Below are 12,304 nucleotides of genomic sequence, written 5' to 3'. Positions count from 1 at the left end.
CAATTGTTTGGATTACCCGAATATAGTTCATTTCCCCCCACATTCTGACGTTCCCAGAATCTCTATGCTAACCAAGGGTTTTGCAAATGTAACCTCAGTAGGGTAGAGAGGAAAAAGGGGGGAAGAGGTATTTATGACTGTCATAAACCTACCCCCCAGGTCAACGTCATGACAGTCCCCCTATGTTGGGTTCAATCTTGCGATTAACTTGCATGTTGCAAACCAACATAAAAATGACCGTGGGTTGTCCTGGTTGTGGACCATCGATGTGGTCCCCATCTGGTGGTCGACCCGGGTAGGGTGTCTGCAAATTAAGAAGTCCGCTCCATTGCTGGACAGCAGACGACCAGTTGGTGATCGCTGTTGTAGTCCCCCCCTCTGGTGTGGTCAACCCGGGTAGGGTGTCTGCAAATGAAGAAGTCCGCTCCATGGCTGAGCAGCGGATGTCCGGATTGGGATCGCCGTTCCGGCCCGTCGTCTGCTCGTCCAGAATGGAAGATCTGGGCAGTAACTTAGGCAGATGTTAACAACGCACACACTCTCATGAAATATATCATTACATTTCCTCCCAAATGAGCGGCGTTGTGGCACTAACTGATGGTTGTATGTTGTTTATGGCTCTATCACTTTCTACGTCCCGAAGAAAATGAAAAAATATAGTTATGCCAACTTAATCATCTAATTGGACTGTATTCTATCTACGTCTACGTCTTGGCAAAATGACCCTATCATGGCATTGACTAATGTCATATCTAGGGTTTTCCTAATTTGTGGGGTGTTGCTTAGGGTACTATCCTAAGTTGATAACTATATGATAAGTCTACAGCTGTAAGGCACTAGTTTTGGGCAGTCTACAGGGATTACCTATGGACTTCTGAGAAGAAAACTGGTGAGTGCTGTAGTTAAAGGCCTCAAAATAAATGTTCAACTTTACTATGGCTGGTATTTTGCTTGGACCCTTAAGTGATGCTAGCATAAATCCTAATTGGATGTTCCGTTGTGCATGTGTGTTTATGCTTACCAAAGCAAGCATGTCAAGGGAAGGAAACCAAGTATCCTGGCAGATTACAACTTGTTCAGAATGAGTCTGACGTAGGTCAGTCAGAATTGGTGTTGTCTGTAGTGGTTTTACTACCACTCACTGTCTTCCACTATTGTAGGTATGAAGAAGTATACTTCATAGCTATGTTATCCACAGAGGAGCTAACCTCATGACGGAAGTACTCTAAGTATTAGACCAGTCGTACGTGGTGTAATCGTGGTTCATGACTTCTAATAACTTTTCTCCTGAATGGAGGGTTCTATTTATTAGTGGCGTGTGTAACCATTGGAAGAGTGCAATGGAGATTCCCTTCCCCGTGCTGCACTCTGAGTGACTCCTATGTCGCTGTTATAAAAAGCAATTTATCTTGTGAGGTTACTTATCATCTTACTGAGTGTTGCTGGACTGACTGTGGTATTGGTACTGGTACTCAAGGGGTCCAGTTTTCCTAACGATTTATTCTGAAATGTTATCCTACAGGAATACATGATTAGAGCATTTTACTAGTTGTCTTGTAGTGACTACTACACATGGCAAGGAATGATTATTGTTGTCATTTATTTTGGAGGTGGACAAGTCCACTGGACTTCCTTTATGACCAGTGTGGTACACCTCAGTACTATCTTAGATGCGTTCTAAGATAAACCGAAATCAATGTTTCTCTTGTCTCTCTGTTCCATATAACGCTCGTCTCCCGTTAGTTCCGGCGCTTCTTTTGAGGCATTTCCACCCATTCTTAATCCTTACCGTTACTAGTAGCTATGGTATTTAATCACTTATCTATGCCTTACTATATTTAATTTTAAATTCTATGTCCGTGTCTTTCTACGAATTTGCAATTTACCGTTACTTAGTTACTTTTAGTCCTTTTCTGTCTGACTATGTGTGTGTCTCTTTAAAAATAATCAGTATGTATTTTCCTTCCTGTGAACCGCGTCCATAGAAGACTTTTGATCAGACATCACATTTCACCCATAGGATATTCTTTCTGGGACTTTCAACGTTAATGTCTCATATCTCACTACTCTAGACTAAGTTAACCTCATCCTTTTTGGATATTAATTTCTTTCAGCATCATACAGGTTCAATTATTCTGTTCGCCTAGAATTACCCTGCCTTCTCACCACGCCTAATTTATCCTCACCTGTTATATATATATCTTATCTGCTACTTCTTGATAGTCAGACTACTTCCCATATACAGATAGACTACTCAGGTTCAAACTTTATTTAGGTATGTTTTTTGAATGAATGGTTATCCTATTTGTACGGAATAAGCTTCCTAATTCTCCAATGCGTACTATATCCCTCCTTAATAACCTTCTGGCTTGCAAAACCAGGATTTATTAAGCTCTAGTTTATTTATAGTAGTGCACCTTACCACAGGTCAATTTCAGACCTGTTTCCTTCCTATCGATTTTGGTTAAAACCCAAGGTAGAAACCCATTTTATTTGTTCAGAATATTCAAGCACCTATTATTGATCAAATCCAACTCCTTTATAACATTTTAATCAATAAATATCCTAAATAATCCCTCCCAAATTCGAGAATAACGGCTACTGACCTGCTGCCGACTGGGAAAAGCACTGTTCGTTTGGATCTGTCACCTCCTTGTCATCTGGGTTAACACACCGGGACCTGTTTTTAACCTCAATCCAGAAGCCAGGTCTTTTTTTATTTTTTATTAACGTGCACGTTTTTTTCCGGCGTACGACCTCCAGATGGCAGGGACGGATTTTTAGATCCCGGCTTCGAAGGACCAATTGTTGAAGGAATTCTAAATTCCTCTGTTTTAATTCCCAATCAAAATTAAACACTCTGTCAATGCATTAAGGGTTTGTAAGACCCTTATTTTATAAGAATGGACAGAGCCCCGGTCTTAAAAGTCAGGTAACAGCCTTTAATTCAAGAGAGTACTAAGTTCATACACATTTTACCACAGGTTATAAACTGAAAATGACATCAGCGTTTTCTAAATGTTCCGTCTCTTCTTGACACTGGTAGAAAGGCCCTATAGTTCTCAAGCCTTCCCTCCTCGCCTAGAGCCAAGGTCAGTCAGTGTAGATAAGCATTCTAGACAGTCTGGAGATAGTCCGTCCCTGCCATCTGGAGATAGTTAATTCATTTGTACCAAGGCATTGTTCTAAACTCCTGACTACATTATATACAATTGGAAATGGGAGCAAGAGAGACAATTCATACATGTACAGTAACATAATAGTCTTTTAATTCATCCTGATTGAAATGTATACATAATTAGTCATTATAGATAAAAATTCCCTTAACACGAACTGACATCATATTCATTAAGTACCACGACATATGTTCAATTGTTCGGATTACCCGAATATAGTTCATTTCCCCCCACATTCTGACGTTCCCAGACGTTCTCTGCAAGGGTTTTGCAAATGTAACCTCAGTAGGGTAGAGAGGAAAAAGGGGGGAAGAGGTATTTATGACTGTCATAAACCTACCCCCCAGGCCAACATCAATGACAGAAGCATGCTGGGGTTAGCTTGACTCACAGAGAGACAGGCTCATTTCTTCCATCCATTCAGTTTTTCCTTGTGAATTACAGGGAATTCCTGGATTTCCATCAGTTCAAATAGTCTATAATTTAGCTTTCACTTGTCTTTAGCAAATAAATTATACCAGACATCAGCTAACTAGCTTGTTTTTGTACTTGGGTCCAGGATCGCCAGGAAAACTCATTTAGACTGGGGTTATATTCATTACGGCAAACATTATTATTATTATTATTGCTAAATACTGCAAAATTGAAACACTTGTCCCCTAATCCCCCCGTCCCCAAAACATGTGTAAATATTGGACTATAACTTCTGCCTTCCTGTATTATACTTATGCTAAAATGTTTATTCTATTTTACTGAGCCATTTACTTTATGTTCTTATTCTTATATTTCATTTTTTCTAATTGCTGTTGCATTGTCGAGTAGGAACCTGCAAGTAAACATTTAGCTGGACAGTGTATACCATGTGCATCCTGTACGACTAATACAACTATTTTGCAATGGAAAATTATTCTTATTGGAGGACAACTTTAGGTAGTCCCTCCCTGTTTCAGTAAGGTTGTTTTTCTCTGTTTAATGCTCAATGAATACGACCCCGGATTCTCAACACAGCAGGATGAGTGGGTCGTGGCATGAAAAAATGCCCCGGGCCAGGTTCCTGATAGTGATGGAACAATAATGATAGAGTAGGATCGAAAGAAAGGGAGTGCTGCTCACGGATCAGCTTTCTCCATTCAAATGTTTCCTTAACATTATAATTATTACACAATACTGACAACGGATCAGCTCCTACAGAGATATTACTACCTACGGCTGCAAATATTGAGGCGCCTTATTATAATGCTTACCCTATGAAAATGCACAAAATCACAGATTTGGCACATCGTTGCACACATGTTAGGTTACACATCTTAAAATATATTGAGGCAAATACAGACAGTAGCCTACGAATAGCAAAACATAACTAAATTGATTATAATAGTCTACTGCTTCTTTTTTAATGCGGTCATTTCTGTTTTCATTTAAGCATATTTTTACATGTCGCTTGTTAATATCAATTGCAAATACATTGGCAACTTTGTATAAACCTTTGAAATCTCAGAAATGAATTACTGCACAAAAACACACGTAAGACAGTCTGAGGAAGATAGAGAGAGAGGGGGAGAGAGAGGGGGGAGAGAAGAGAGCGAGAGGCGAGACATGAACGTGTAGTTCATGTCTGTAGTTGCTTGTTCAACTCAGTCCCTTTCAGTCAGAAAACAAAGACTACACCCTGCTGAGACAGCCCACTTACTCACCTCGGACCAAATATGCTATACGAGATAGCCAACTCTCGCCCACACACTTAACCCTAACCCAAACCAGTCAAAGTAGAGATGCTGTATCAAGCAGAGAGATGGCCAACTCTCACCCACACACTCACCCCAGACCACTCTCTGCAGCCAAATGCTGACTTCTGCTCTTTTCAACTACGTTGAGGAGAACAGTCAGTGCTGTTCATGGACATGAACATAATCTTTCATACAGTATGTTTATATGACATCATAAGTACTGTTACATACATTGGGGCGGCAGGGTAGCCTAGTGGTTAGAGTGGTGGACTTGTAACCGAAAGGTTGCAAGTTCAAATCCCCAAGCTGACAAGGTACAAATCTGTTGTTCTGCCCCTGAACAGGCAGTTAACCCACTGTTCCTATGCCGTCATTGAAAATAAGAATTTGTTCTTAACTGACTTGCCTAGTTAAATAAAGGTCAAATAAATAAACATACAATCGCTCAACTGCCTTTTGACTACAGCAAACAGTATATAAGGTTGAACATCTGGCCTCAGAAATGCTTTTATATTCTCAATGCACATCTGTCTGATGTAGAAGCTATAGGACTAGTAGAAACAGATGAAACCATGGCTGTGTCCAAATATCTGGCTCTGATGGGTGGTCAGTCCTCTTCTGGCTATGCTGGGTGGAAATTATAAGAGTACATGACCATTAAGGCCAGATCGTTCTTCAAGATGTTCAAACATAAATATTTAGTACTGTGTGTGTGTCTGTGTGTGTGAGCCCCTCACTAACAAGCCTGTACCTCATCTTTCTTGGAACTCCAGCCCTCTGCATCACTTCAGTTATCAGCAAGGTTAGCCTCTGTTCAGACAAATACAGCTAGCTGTATGCTCTATATCTCTACAGTATATCACTAACTATTACTGAGATAATGTAAATGTCAATATATAGGTAAAAATGTAAACATGACAGCATTATCTCAATGTACCTGGAGCAGATATGCTATATGGGTGGTAAGAAAAGAAAGCCATCTCAGGTTAACTGAAGTGAGTCAGTATTAATGTTGTATCACTCCCTGTTATAAAGAGGCATATTAAAATCTCATTTACAGGTTCAGAGGCTAAGTATGTAGAACACCTCTCATCTCTCCTCTCCTTTGTCTATCCTCCATCTCTCCTCAATCTCACGCCTCTCCTCTATTCTCCTAAATGCCCTTGGCTCATACTGAAAGCCTTATCTGGCACACTCATATCCACACACATTCATACTGTGCACGCCCGCACAACTCAGTAGACTTGTAGATGGGGGAACCCCCTCACTCTCCAGCCAGCCCTGTTTGTGGGGTTGTGTGGGTTTGGCATGCCCTGCAGTCATCTCTCTCTGCCTCAGTCTGATGGCGGTCTGGGCCTGGGTGTATTTCAGTGTATTTCTGTGAACCACTGAGGGAGTCTGTCTGCTGCCATGGGTGAATGCACACAAAGAATGTACCATTTCACTAACATACATATTTCAGTTTTCCTCTGTCTTCAGCAAACATTCAACTCTACTGTTTTCATTGAGTTTCTTAGACTACATTAGATGAAATGCTAATGTTCAGATCTGGGTCAAATACATACAGTACACAAAGTAGTATGACAAATACTTGAGGTGCACTTGATTTAGCACTTGATGTCAATTGAAACCAATTGTAAAGTCTAGAAAAGTGCTAACTCTGCCCACAGGTGAGTAAAATGAAGCACTTGACATTTATATTACCAATATCTACTGATTTTTCACTTACTGTATCCAATGTTCTCTTTTTATGTCAGTATACATCCCACTGGACAGGAGCGATGAGGGAGTGTGGCGTCTATTTGGAGGTAGAGTTTTCTCATATGTCTTTACTCAGCCCATCTTTGTCCTGTACTGACAACATTAGCACTAGTGTTACACTTCTTTCTAATCAGAAACAAACCCAATCTGGAATCAAAACATGACATTCCTGTGCCTGTCTTACTCTTCCAGATGTGTTATAGATGTGTCCCCACTTTGATAGTAAAACATGTATGTGTGTTCCAGATGTGTACCTGTGTGCAGTGCTCCTCTGCTCCTTGGGACTGCTCTCCATCTTCCTGTTCACGCTGGTCCTCACCTGCCAGTACCTGCACACACGTCATACACTCAAAAAAGGTAAACACACACTCAAAGGTTACAATTTATCTTCCCCGTCACTTGTGTTTCGTAGCCTTGTGTGCTTGGCTTAAAGAAAGAAACAGTATTTCACTGTAATTCTGTACCATCATTGTTTGTTTTTGTAACTTTTATTTAATTAGGCAAGTCAGTTAAGAACTTTTTTTTTTTCCAATGACAGCCTAGGAACAGTGCTGCCTTGTTCAGGGGCAGAACGACCGGTTTTTACCTTGTCAGCTCAGGGATTCCATCTAGCAACCTTTCGGTTACTGGTCCAAAGGTCTAACCACTAGGCTACCTGCTGCCCCCTGTTAGCCCCTAACTCTGACTTCTCTTCTCTACAGCCAGTTATTACCTGGTCAAGTGTCCAGAGAGCTGGTAAGTCTTCACATTAATACTGTATACAACTTGGAAGATCATAGATTAATACAATTTAGGCAACTTCCAAAGTTACGTCTTTCTAAAATAACTTATATCTTATAAGGGTGATTGACGTTCGTTGCTGCTTAAACACCCACTAATGTTAACCCCTGCTGTTCCTGTGTAACCCCAGCTCTGGAGAGACGGTGACCAGTTCAGTGAGCTCCTCCAGCCTGTCTCCTGGAAACCACAGGAAGGAGAAGAGACACAAAGCATGCAGGAGAAACACACCCAGAGAACCAGAGACACCGCGACACAGAGTAGATAAAGGTACAATACATCTATGTACTCAAGAATGACCTCACAACAGTAGCATTCAAATATAATGACTAGAATGGGGAAACACCTTTAGACCATGGCAATTTGACAATACATTCATGGCTATGTCAAAATTGGCCACCGGTCCGCAACCAGCACAGAACGTTGACCAGAATGGGAATGTCCATTCTAGTATTTCTATGAGAATAGATAGATAATCCTAGATAAACAAGAACTTAGAATACCTATTACAGTTTCGACCTAGTAGAAATCAATCATGTTATTCTGTTCCAGTGCCTGTAGCTACAGAGAGACAGAGTCCCAGGAAGCCTCTACGTTTAAAGAGCCAGCCCAGGAGGCCGGTTAGGGTAAGGGCTCCTCTTATTGTTCACCCACACCCTCAGCCCATTACAACACATTAATGTTATATTATTACATTACAGGATTTCTGCCTTCTGAGTCATATCCTTTATTAATCATTTTCTGAGTTTAATCTATTTTTTACAAATTGTACAAGGTTTACATTTAAAAGCACATTTTCATATATTTTTCAATTGAGTTATTGGGCATAGAAGCTAAGGGAGCTGGTCTCAGAGGGCTGTTGTATGTGTTCTCTACTGTTATTATTGATGTTCTGTCCTCCTGTTATGAGCCTGCCAATTCTAGTCAATTGTATTGCTTCCCCAACACAATTATTTATTCAGTCATAAAAATATTGACCACAACAAAAAAATCAGAGGATCACCAATTATTTTTCAATCTGTCGGTAGCAAAGGGTTGCTCTAATTGGTTGTAATTCACCTGGTCTGAATTTGATTGGCAAGGAAGGACCTGAATGAGTCGCTCGCCGCAGATTGCTGATTGGATTAGTGTGACTAGAAAGGGATCTGAGGACATGGGATAGAGGTCCTTTTATACCGAATGATCTACCACTACAGACAATTCCCCTTCCTTAGATCCCTGTCCAGTTCTTCCACTACACAGTGTTCTCCTGTTATACTAAATGTTATCCTGTTATAAACAAATACCTTCAATGACTGCAAATGATAGGGAGAGAGGTTTTAACTATGTCAACCTTTAATTCTCCTTTTCCACTCCTCTCCTCTCTTCCAGTCGAGCGTCTATGAGGAGGACAGCCTGACGTATGCAGAGTTGGAGCTAGTACGACCCAGGCCTGAAACGCCCTCCTGCTCCACCTCTCCGTCTTCTCTCTCCATCCCCGAGCCTCTAGCATCCAGCCATTCCAGCTCTGACACTGTCTACGCCCAGATCCTATTCCGGGAGAAACCGCTGTAGATGTCTTATTTAACCAGGAAAGAACTTTGAGTTTGAAAACATATTTTTGTGTAGGCGACCTGGCAAGATACAGTACATAGACTCATCGTATCTTTGGCACTGCCTTTTTGGCCATTGATGTGCGCCAATAGACTGTGTTAGCCTGCTGAGCCAAAGTTTTGGCACACGCTACAAACCTTCAAGGTTTCAGACAGAGTTCATTGAAAAGAAATTAAACAAACCCATTATTATTTCAAAGCACTCAACGAGATAAACGAGAAAAACCTGCTTCACACCTTGACTCTATTGATGAAATATCTATGTGGTTTTGTGTGTTGTTTAGTGTGCTAATATCTATGTGGTTTTGTGTGTTGTTTAGTGTGCTAATATCTATGTGGTTTTGTCTAGGTGCCAGATTATCTGTGTTAGAGATGTGTGTAAAAGAATTGTATATAATTTCTGCATTCAACAATGCTAGAAATTGTATATGCTAGCTACTGTATATCATTACCTTGCAAACATATTGGCAAAACAACACGTTGGCTCAGGCAGAAAGCATTAGAACTTTAATGTTGAAATGTGTAAATAGGCTACTAATGTTTGTAATGATTGTGGAGATGTTTCATATATAAATTGCTGTATACATAATTGTAGAACTGAATTTAACCTGACATATGATATGGTCCTTCTTTTCATATTAGTTTCCCATTTCAATAAACTGTTTGAGTTCGTAAACAACTGTCCATGGCCTTAAGACCCTCTTGAGCATATAGACCCACATCTACATCAGGGTAATCAGGAAAATATATGGCAGAAAATCTAAGGCTAACACTAGAAATAGCTTATAGACACAGAGATCTCACGGGACAGAAAGACAGACATCTTACTAAAGCACAGCAGCACTCCTCATTTTCAGTCTATGTTCTAGATTTTCAACAACACACCCCAGTCATAAACACCACAGACATAAACAAATGTGACTCATCCCGGAGGTAGGAGGTTCCATGCTCTACTGCCCACCAGGGGTGAAGGAGGAGGCCATTTTGTGAAGGTCAGATTGTGAAGGATGGATGGAGTGATAGAATGAGAGAGAGAAAGGGGGGCAGAGAGCGAGAATAGAGATATGAAGGAGGAGGAGGTGGAGTCAGTGACTGGGATGAACCCTCTAATGGGAACATTTATTCAAATTAAACAAATTGTAATCACGCTTAATAATTAGCTTTACAGTGCACTATAATTGGGTTAAACTACAAGATGGTTCTGCCTAGGTGCTATAATTTATTTGATTTAATTATTCTGAGGAACCCAACGGTGTGGCGTTTAATATCATAAAGCCAGTGGAGGAGAGAGAACGGCCATGGACTGTTGTCTCTGAGAAGGTCATAGCTGGCTCTATGGGAGAGTTATGGGACTATTTTCCAGTCTATTAAGCCACTCCACTTAGCACAATTAGCATCACGCTCAAAGGTTAAAGACAGAGCCCAGCAAACCAAAATTAGTTCTGTAAAAGTTCCCATAACATTCGCTAGGTTGAGGCAAATGTTCTCATAACAATAGTGTTTGTATAAAACATTCACCTGACGTGTAAGAACTTTCCCAATACAAAATTTAGTCTGTTCTTTAAAAGGTTCCCAGAATGTTTCATTGGGTTGTGGGAACAGTCTGGTGGGAACAGTCTGGTGGGAACATTGTGGTGACATCACAAAATATATTTTCGCCAAAACACCAAAACTGTCCAGTTGTGTGGATGATTATACAATGTTTCTTTTAGGGTATAAAAATAATTTACCTGATGTTACAAGAATGCTCCCAGAATATTGTTCTTATGGTCTTTAATAGTTGCAAGAACTTTCCCAGAACACATTTTTTTATGTTCTTTCAAATTTCCTAAAACATTTAATTAGGTTTTGGGAACATTGTCCAGTTGTGCTGACATTCAGACATTTGTTTCACGGTGCACAAAACATTCCTTTGAGGTTGCAAGAATGTTAACAGAACAGCCGTTCTGAGTACTTCAACGTTTCCCAGAATATTTCATTAGGATGTGGGAACAGTGGGTACATGACACTACATAGGTTCCCAAAATCTGTCCAGTTGTGATGACATTCTTACCATGTTCGTATCAGGGAGCACAAAACATTCCCTCAATGTTTATAGAATGTTTCCAGAATGATTCAAATCTAGTTGTCCCCTAGTCAATGTGTTCATGTTCATATGTTATCTTACTGTTGAGGAAGTTAGTTGTACAACAATCTATGCACAAACACAAATGGCAATTATTTGGAATCACATGACAATTTACCTGAAATGTTATTGTACAAACATAGTTTTACCATATTTTGTTGACCGACCCCAGGAGCATTGGAGTGTTATCCCTGGAATCAATCCACTGAGCCACTGGGACTAACACAAATATAAAGCTGGTTACACCTTTACTCTGACTTCCAGGTTGTGGTCTTTGTCTTTGCAAAAGTGAAGATGACTAAATGTAGAAAAATAAGTATTGTCTATTATTTCCTACTCTACTAATCTTTATATACTGTAAAGTTGAATGTTTTATGATTTTTATCTCATACAAACTTGATTAAATTATTGCCTGGCAGTTTGTGGTGAGGTTTAAATAGATGTGAATATGTACTAAGACATATAGCCATAGTTTGGGTTATGATTTAAGGATTTCAGTACAAAGGGAAATCCACTAGAAACATTAGGATCCTGGTGGCGAAGCTGACTAAGTAGCCTGCAGATCGCAGGTTCAAATCTGTCTTTAAAAAAAGATAGCTATGTTTGGACAATATTCTAATAAAATATAATGATGTAAGAAGACTGAAATGCCATTTCTTTAAAAGTTTGGAAACTTCATATAATAATGTTACATTACACATCAATGTTAGTGGGATGTTCCAGTAATGTCAGAACTCATTTAATGGAATCCAGACAAGATTTCTGAAGAATGTTTAGGGAACGTTATTGGAACAATCATGTCATAACGTCACACTATCACTTCATGAGAGCATTGTGGGAATATTCCCTGCTTCTTGTTATGAGTGTTTTTAATCTCAATCAATATTAGCAGAATGTTCCAGTAATGTTTTCTAGAACCATTTCTATTGCATTCACATGTTGTCGCGGCAATATGTTCTAAAATTATTACTGGTACATTGTGTTATTACATTAAAGTACCTGGAAACCTAATGAGAACGTTTGGGGAATGTTCTGTGGTTACAGATGTTGTGCACAACATTTTACTGAACGTTAGGAATATCAAGGATATTTCATTTAAAATATTTTCTGAAGAAAAAAACATTTTGTTATGAAAAACATTCTATT

The 12,304-nt window shown here is 39.8% G+C and overlaps 1 protein-coding gene across 1 annotated transcript in view; it reads left to right on the top strand.

Moving 5' to 3' along the window:
- LOC115113419 (V-set and transmembrane domain-containing protein 4-like) overlaps positions 1-10,847 on the top strand; it is a 31,317-nt gene extending 20,470 nt beyond the window's left edge. The window contains exons 3-8 of the mRNA XM_029641023.2: positions 6,661-6,711; positions 6,911-7,021; positions 7,366-7,399; positions 7,575-7,711; positions 7,994-8,067; positions 8,813-10,847. Of these exons, the coding sequence (XP_029496883.1) occupies positions 6,661-6,711; positions 6,911-7,021; positions 7,366-7,399; positions 7,575-7,711; positions 7,994-8,067; positions 8,813-8,995 (590 nt within the window). The 3' untranslated portion in view covers positions 8,996-10,847. The remainder of the gene's footprint in view (positions 1-6,660; positions 6,712-6,910; positions 7,022-7,365; positions 7,400-7,574; positions 7,712-7,993; positions 8,068-8,812) is intronic.
- The last annotated feature ends 1,457 nt before the right edge of the window (positions 10,848-12,304 follow it).

This window comes from Oncorhynchus nerka, linkage group LG28 (assembly GCF_034236695.1).
Source record: "Oncorhynchus nerka isolate Pitt River linkage group LG28, Oner_Uvic_2.0, whole genome shotgun sequence".
NCBI classification, from domain to species: domain Eukaryota; kingdom Metazoa; phylum Chordata; class Actinopteri; order Salmoniformes; family Salmonidae; genus Oncorhynchus; species Oncorhynchus nerka.
Note: the sequence above shows the minus strand (reverse complement) of the source record. Positions and strands in the feature narration are given on the sequence as shown.